The 9,181-nt window shown below is 33.1% G+C and overlaps 1 protein-coding gene across 1 annotated transcript; it reads right to left on the bottom strand.

Moving 5' to 3' along the window:
- Window positions 1–5,425: 5,425 nt before the first annotated feature.
- On the bottom strand, window positions 5,426–8,220 carry LOC146721633 (uncharacterized). Its single transcript, XM_085486516.1, is given in 3 exon segments — window positions 5,426–5,831; window positions 5,833–7,452; window positions 7,556–8,220. Coding segments are annotated over 3 exon segments (2,352 nt in total). The 5' UTR covers window positions 7,945–8,220; the 3' UTR covers window positions 5,426–5,488.
- Window positions 8,221–9,181: the final 961 nt, after the last annotated feature.

Genomic DNA, 9,181 nt, shown 5'->3' with positions numbered 1-9,181 from the left:
GGAGAGAGGTGAGCCCATTGGACTCCCATAAATTTGTTCATAAGCTATCCCATTAAACATGAAACTAGTTGAACACAATATTGCATCAATCGCATGCCTGAACTGTTGAAAACTAAAATTAGTATGTCCCGATATCTCATTCCATCTCTTTTCTATACCTTTTATGACTAGTTCCTTCGGAATATTAGTGTAGAGTGAAGAGACATCCAACGACACCATTATATCGGTTGATTCTATGGTTTTATTATTTATTGATTTTACGAACTCCCAACTATCTTTGACGAACGATCGAGGTTTTTGAATTGAATTTAGTAAGATAGAGTGTAAATAATTTGCCATCATATACGTTGGACTCCCAATGGAAGAGATGATAATTCTTAAGGGGGTTCTCGTTTTGTGGATCTTCGGCAATCCATATGCTCTCGGAGAGTTCCCGTTCGTGCATTTTAAATTATTAAGAGTACGTTCGTCAATTAAGTTGTTCTTTTGCCAAGATTTTAATAAGTCGTTAATTCTTTGAGATACATTGTTTATCGGGTCCTTTTTCATGATTTTATATGTCGATGTGTCACTCAACAATTCAGTCATCTGACGCACGTATTTGTCCTTGTTCATAATGACAGTGACTTGTCCCTCATTCGCTCGCGTTACAAAAATATCTTTGTTATCATTTAAAAACTTTTTACACTTTGAGAATTCGATTAGAATATGTCTATTTATAAAATCTTGATGTTTTCTTTTGTTTTTAAGTCTATTCAAAGAATTAGCGATGCAGTTACGCGTATCATTCAGTAGGTTGCCCTTCAGTCGGTGGCTATTTAATTCAAAGTTTTTTATTACGTTAAGAGCAAATAACTCAGAATCTTTTTCACTATTATGATTAAACGGCAATCCGAATTTTCCCCCCAGGCTCAGAAACCTAAGTATGTTCTCTGGTACTACTTTATCAGAATTATTAATTATCCATTTATTATAATCGAAATTGAAAAACCCACTATATAGCTTCTCTAATTTCTCCTTTCCAATTTTTTAGCACTTCCGGTTCCGGTAAGAGAGTGAGTGACAGGTGTGTGAAAGCGTGGCAGGTATTTGTGAGGAAAGAGTGAGAAAAGGGGTGAGGTGAATAGGAGATAAGAGGTGAGAGGGTGTAGAAAAAAGAGGAGGAGAGATTGAAAGGATAGGAGAGGATAAAGGGGTAAGGAGTTAGAAAGGAGAAAGTAGGAAAAGGTGAGACACGTGGACACGTAGACACGTGGAAGAAAGAGAGTAGGTGTAGGGAGTAGGTGCAGTAAAGTAAAAAGATAGGGAATTCACTAGGGAATTTACTAGCGAGTTGGAGCGAGTTGGAGCATAGAGTAGGTGAATTGAAGAAAGAAAGCGATAAGAGGGAAATGATTAATGAAGAGAATATTAGAGATAGGAGGATAGAGATCAATAGAGATAGGATGTTAGAGGAAGGGGGAAAAAAGGGAGATGAGGAAGAAATAAAAAAGAAGGCAGGGAGGCCGAGAAGAGTAGAGGAGTTAGGGAAGGAGAGGAGGAGCAGTATGGGATGTATAGAGGATTTTTTGAAAAGGAAAAGAGAAGAAGGGGGAGAGGAGGATAAGGAAGAAAAGGAAAGAAGCCTAAGAAGGAGCAAGAAGACAGAAAGGCTGAATAGAGAGGTAGGGGGGATAGAAAAAGAGGAGTTAAGGAGAATGATGGAAGAGATAGGGGAGAAGATAACAGAGAAGTTAGGCGAGGAAATGAGAAAATTGAAGATAGAAATTTGGAAAAAGGAGGGGGAATGGAGAGAAGAAAGAAGAGAATTGAGAAAAGAGATAGAGAGCCTGGAGAAGAGAGTGATAGATTTGGAAGCAAGAGTAGAGGAAAGAGGAAGAAAGGAGGTTAGAGAAAGAGAGGGGGGCGAAGGAGGGAGTAAGGGGATAAACGAGACAATAATAGGAAAAGTGAAGGACATAGGAAAGAAATTAGAATGGAAGGAAAGAGAAGAGAGAAGAAACAACATAGTAATAAAAAGAATGGAGAGAAGGGAAGGAAGGTGTAAAGGAAAGAGTAGAGAAATTAATGAAAGAGATAGGAGCGAAAGCAGAGATAGAATGGATAAGGATGTTGAAAGGAAAGGAGGGAAAGGAAGGTGAAATGGTGGTAGTAAAACTAGGAAGTGGAGAAAAGAAAAGACAGGTAATGGAGAGGAAGAAGATATTAAGAGGAAAGAGGGTGAGAATAAAAGATGATTTAACATGGGAAGAGAGAAAGATAAAATGGAGACTAATGGAGATCGCGGAGATAGAAAGGAGGAAAGGAAACAATGTATGGACGAGCTATGGAAGGATAAAAATCAATGATGTATGGTGGAGATGGGAAGAGGAGGAAGGTGTGCTAAAAAATTGAAATATGTTCATTTTATATATAATTAAATTTATTTATATATAAATTATGAAGTTCATGTATAATCTCATGTCAAGTTATATATGAAACATTAGATATATTTATATATGTGAATACTTATTTATTATATATATATATATAAATTTATATAAGTATATGTATATAAAAAGCTCTTTTATCTAATTATATATAGACATATTTCTTTTGCAATTATATGTATAATTTTATATATTTCTATATAATTTTATATTGTTATATATAAAAATTATTTCTAGGAAAAATAAGATATTTTATGGTGACGTAGGAGTCAAATTTAGAGGTAATTTCAAGATCAACTTTTATTAAACAAAACCCTCTATTTTTATTAGATATTCTTGTAGCTTATCCCGAGAATTTTCCAAAACACTAATAAAATATTTTTTGATGTACTTATTGAGTTATAAAAGTTTGAAGTGAACAATTCTTTTATAAAATTGACAATATCTTGTAAAACATTGAATTTTTGTTATACATTTATACTTTTTATGCACGGAATAATGAGACCAATCAATAGGTGCAAAGAAAACACAGTTGCAAAAGACGTATGTAATTTTCAAGAAGCAACTGCCCAGCAAACAACATAATTGCTATATAACACGTAATTCGTGCATGTAACATGTAACATACACGTTAGTTGTAATTTCCCATTTATGGATTCTATTATTTATTGTAATTATAGATAGGATAGTGACTTAGCGAAAGATTATCTTTCGGCATCCTACAATATCGATGCTATCTGGGATGTAATTACAATATATAAATAACATATGTCATATTACAAATGTTACATCTATGAGTGAGAAATTACCGTATATGTTACATGTAACATGCACGTTATATAGTATTATATACATGTAACATAGCAGTAATATTTTGTATTTGCTGGGTGCATTTTCTTTACACCAAATTGGTCTTATTATTATGTGCATAAAAATAAAAAGTATGATAACGTAAAACTGAATATTTTACAAAGATATAATTTTATGTTAAACAATTGCTTCAAATCTTTATAATTCAAAAAGTACTTCATGAAAAAATGTTTTATTATAATGCTTTGGAAAGCTGTCGAGATAAGCTACAAGAATATCTAATAAAAAATAAAGGATTTTAAGTTGACCTATAAATGATCTCAAAATTTGACACCTAGGTAAAAGTCAACACCTTTAGTATTTTTTTCATAAGACCACTATTTTCGGAGATAATTGGCCATTGCCAGACTTTTGAATCACCATGTACATATTATATATATGTTTATGCATGGATATATGCATCTATATACATGTATATATATGTATATATTTCTTACATATATAAATGCATGCATAAATGCATACATATATACAAATACATATACACATTCGTGTATGGTATAAGCATACGTGTATGGTACGTATATTGATATTACCTGTAATTTTCTATAAATTACAATGTATGCAGTACGCACAATTCGCTTTTCTCCTCTTATCAATAATTGAGAAAATAGCAAATATATTCAAATAACCAGCTGTATATTTTTATATAATATAACAGAATATTATATAATATACAAAACATTTTTATGCATATATAGAATGAAATGGGCCCTTCCATCGCCCATTCCCGTGAGAACGCAACCATAATATATGTATTTTTTTCGTCTCTCCGATTTTTGCAAATGAGACATTTGTATTAGACACTTTTTTGCAACAATATTTATTAGAATTACACATTTCTAGTATAATGATAAATTTTCATTAGTTATTATAGGAAAAGGTGACAGTTTATTTTCTGCTATAATTTTTAAGAAATGTTGTCTCATACGTTTAACATCAGCAGAATATGTCTCATTACAAGGATTTCCTCCTAAAGCTATAGTTGTAGCAAATGCGGCAGCAAAGATCCCACAACATATACCATCAGGTTGTGTTTGAACGTTTTCAAATATTATATTATTTTTATTTATTTGTGGATAACGGCGATGAATGTAATTTATTTCTTTAGCCTTCAATGTTTCGTATGTACAGCCAGATAGACTGTCGTACACTCGAAGCTTGGTGCCGTCAAAAGAAATACATCGCCAGTGATTACTGCAATTTCCTCCAATAATTTGTAAGCTTTTGTCGTTACAACTTGCTTCAATTATATGAGGATATTCCAAATATTGCACACTTTGTATCTCAAAACAAAAATTCTCTCTTATGACGCGCAAAAATCGGTCCAATGATTCGTCATTTATTTGACTATCTAAAGGTAATACATTTTCCTTTACTGAATCAAAAGGAGCAACCCAATTATCAAAAAATTCTTTTTGCTTTGCCATATCGCATTCTGTTAGTTCTGTATTTTTTGAGTAACTTTTTATCTTCTACATTACACTGTGGAAGACTCGTTTGTTTTCTTTTTTTAGCTACTTCTTGTTGAGCTTCTATTATATAGCTTGGATTTCTAATTGGCATATGTCGATTATGCCGACTGTCCAAGATTTCCGGAAGCATGCAATGGTAATAGAAACGTGTTAAAAAGGGCAGCATTTGATTACTCCAAAATACAGTGTCCCTATTAACACGTACTATTTTCAAGCTTTTTGGCGTCCACACAGCGAAAATACAATAATCTCGCTGCGTTATATTTAACTGGCCTTGAATTTGATAGAAAAATCGGTGATTTTGATTCATTTTATCTGGATTTTTCTTATCAAAGATGCCTTTTAAATGGGGCAATATTTTTATGGCCTCTTCCGCTGTTAAATGCTCAGCTGATAAAGGACATTTTATTTCTACCAGACCATCTTCATCTATGAGTCCGTCTGGAGAAGCACCCAAACACGGATTTTTAATATCAATAAATAATCCGCAAATTTTTATCTCCTTTTTTAATGTTACGGTCAATTCTTTTCTCGCAATTTTTTCCATTTCGCGGCCATATTTTATAGCCGCAGTATCAATAGAGGGAGGAAATAAAATGTTTTTTACGGTTGCGGCGCAAGACGTTGTCGGTCTCATGCGACATACAGTTCCAAAATTAGACGCCGTCAACAGTTCCTGTCTCAGTGAATGCCACAAATCTGAATCACTTTGCTCTATTGTATTACGTTCAATTTGTCTCCAATTTTTCCCATTTTCAAACAACTTTTCCAAATGATTTTGTAGAAGTTGTTCAAAAACCTCGGGTAGAAGATCAGGTTTTTGTGATTGCGGACCGTAATGACAATCTGTTCCTGACTTGCTTTTACATTTTTGCCGTCCATCAATTTTCCGAGATTCTCTAGTTCTTGCAACTTTAATTTGTCGTCGCTTTTCCAGAATCTCGACAGTAGGAGGAACATTTTTATCCATGCTTTTATGCATTTCCGTAAGACCTTGTTTCGAATTATATTGCAAAACTGCCCCCGCAACTCTAGCATTGTAAGAGCCTCGGTTACTAAAATTAATGCGCTTACCAGTAATTTCTTTGCAGATTATCGAATTGAACGACTCTACAGGATTGTTGGTGTATTTGTACAACAAACCGTCGGAATAAGCGCTTAAATATATTATAGCCTTTTCTACTCTTTGGTAAAGATCGTGTAATTTGAGAAACGGTACATAATTTTTCTTCGTTTCATCAAGGTCACATATACGACCGCGTTCCTTACATCGTTTATGTTCACCAAATATATGACTAGGAATGTTTAATATATCTTTTTGTAATTTTCTAGCTTTATCATGGTGAGGTTGCTCTTGTTTATTTCGTAAATCAATTGCTTCTATCACTTCTGTTCGTATGTTCATAATGTTGTTCTTTACAACATTTCGTAGCTGGACAAAACCGCGCTTTCTATGCATTTTTGGCTGAGTTGTCTCTGCTACCGCCTGCAGCTTTTTGCATAGATTGCGAAGCAAATGATTCGTGCATTCTATTTTTTTCACGGTCACCATTTGTTCCCGATATGGTCTGCTATCAATGATGGCCTGATAGACGCTGCTATCGCCATCGGCAGTAACTGTTCTAAAAATTAATCCATGCATTTCCAGGCTACTTTTAAAGCCTTCTGCAATGGCATCGCTCTCCATACTTGTGGAGCTTGCGTTACGATCGAAATTTTTATAGCATTTATGCTTTTTTGGTTCGATTCTGTTTCGTTCCGCTACATCGCATATCGTGCAATATTTATTGCGGATACCGATAAAAAGAACTTTTTTCGTGTGGTAACCAATTAAAGTACCAACACCGGAAAGAGAATCGTAGGCGTGGCCGTACGATCTTTTACTCCAACTACCATCAGCTATTACTAAATGGCCAGCCATTTTCATATTTTCCATGGCTGTTTTCTCAAACTCGTCTACTAACATATCTCGATTTTGCATATAACTTTTATCGGACATACATTGAATATTCATAGCTGCACACAGCTCTTCCAATTGGGCATAGCCAATTCCCACTGTAATAGTTCCTATTGCAGCAGCCATATCAATGCTTAATATTTTCGGATCTTTGGGTTCTGACCAGAATTCGGCTTCAGTATTGCACATTTGGCATTTGAAAGTAAAATGCGTCTTAAACTTTTCGGTTTTAGTTTTTATGAGTTTCCAATCTTTAAATTGGCACTCTATTCCTTTTATATGATTATTAAATAATCTCTGGAGTTCTTTCCATACATGAGAAAAGTCGACAATGCGACGGCCTTCAGGCAAGCTTTCCTGGATACGATTTATATCCAGAGAGCCTTTCTCGATAACAAAATAATCATCTTCGCAAAGTTCGATATCTTTATTACAAATATCTGTTTCAGAAATTGACTCCAGGCATTGCACTTTTTGAGTACTAACTTTAGAATCTATTGTATCGAAATCCAATTCCACCGATTTTTGAAAATCGATGGATTCATTGCTAGTATTTTTTAATGTGCTATTCCTAGAGTCATTTTCCTCTTGGCCTTCGGTTTTAGTTTTTATGACTTGCCAATCTTTAAATTGGCACTCTATTTTTTTCATATGATTATTGAATGATCTCTGGAGTTCATTCCACATATGAGAAAAATTGACGCCCTTGAGGCATGCTTTCCTGGATATTATTTATATCCAGAGGGCTATTCTTGATAACAAAATGATTGTTATCTTCGCAAAGTTTGTCATTTTCATTACACATATCTGTTTTTGAAATTGACTCTAAGCATTGCACTTTTTGAATACTAACTTTTGAATCCATCGTATCAGAGAATAATTCCACCGATTTTTGAAAATCGATGGATTCATTGCTAGTATTTTTTAATGTGCTATTCCTAGAGTCATTTTCCTCTTGGCCTTCGGTTTTAGTTTTTATGATTTGCCAATCTTTAAATTGGCACTCTATTTCTTTCATATGATTATTGAATGAACTCTGAAGTTCATTCCACATATGAGAAAAGTCGACAATGCGACGCCCTTGAGGCATGCTTTCCTGGATATTATTTATATCCAGAGGGATATTTTCGATAACAAAATGATTGTTATCTTCGCAAAGTTCGACATTTTTACTACACGTACCTGTATTTGAATTTGACTCCAGGCATTGCATCGCGGGTACTAACGATTGGATACTAACTTTTCAATCCATTGTATCAGATAGCAATTCTGCCGATTTCTGATTATCGATGGATTCATTGTTAATATCCTTAAATGTGCTATACCTGGAGTCATTTTCCTCTTGTCTCTCTTTCTTCAGCATCCGTCGCCTGCAAAAAAAAATAATGTTAAAATATTGTTAAAAAAATTAAATGTATCAGTTATTATATAATTATCAAAAGATTTTTGTGAAAAATAAATGCAGTCTCTTGTTTATAAATCTATATCTTATTCAAACTATATTATATTATACAATAAAGTTTCAATATAAATGTTTTATTTTTATAATAAGCAGAGGATACATAAACCGTATCTGATGTAAAGAAGCAGTTTACGAATAAATAAGTCTGGCATAAAATATCTTCCAGAACGCACATGCAAATCGTTCTGGGAGAAGATATTTTTAAAGCAACTAACAGACGAATAAATCGTCTCTGATATAAAATATCTTTTTTAATAACCAGAACGCACATGCAATTCGTTCTGAGAGAAGATATTTTTAAAGCAACTAACAGACAAATAAATCGTCTCTGATATAAAATATCTTTTTTTAATAACCAGAACGCACATGCAATTTGTTCTGGGAGAAGATATTTTTAAAGCAACTAACAGACGAATAAATCGTCTCTGATATAAAATATCGTTTTTTAATAACCAGAACGCGCACATGCAAATCGTTCTGGGAGAAAATATTTTTCTTTTTTTTGTTACTACTGCAACTTTATAACTATTAGTATTACTATTGTACTATTGTAACTACTACTTATTATTACTATAATATTTCTACTACTAACAACTATTTAAAATAAGCAAGAGACTGCTTTATATTTCAGAAATTGTTACTTTAGAAAATATGTATATAATGCAAAAAAAATTTATAACAATTGAACTCCATAAATATTAAATAAGAATATCATCTATATATATATAAATATATATATACACACACACACACACACACACATATATATATATATATATTTATATATATACAGAGTATCCCAAAAAGATCGGAACACTGAAAAATCTCGAAAAATATACGTTTTACAAAAAAAAGTTTTAGACAAAAGTTATAAAAAATCTAAATTAATACAATTGTCGCTCGTATATTGAAAACAAAGTGATAAATATAAGGCCAACTTATCGAGCTGAATATTCGAGATGTTCAGTCAACTACCATTTATTACATG

Source organism: Nylanderia fulva, unplaced genomic scaffold, assembly GCF_048542155.1.
Source record: "Nylanderia fulva isolate GAGA-0341 unplaced genomic scaffold, ASM4854215v1 Scaffold440, whole genome shotgun sequence".
NCBI classification, from domain to species: domain Eukaryota; kingdom Metazoa; phylum Arthropoda; class Insecta; order Hymenoptera; family Formicidae; genus Nylanderia; species Nylanderia fulva.
Note: the sequence above shows the minus strand (reverse complement) of the source record. Positions and strands in the feature narration are given on the sequence as shown.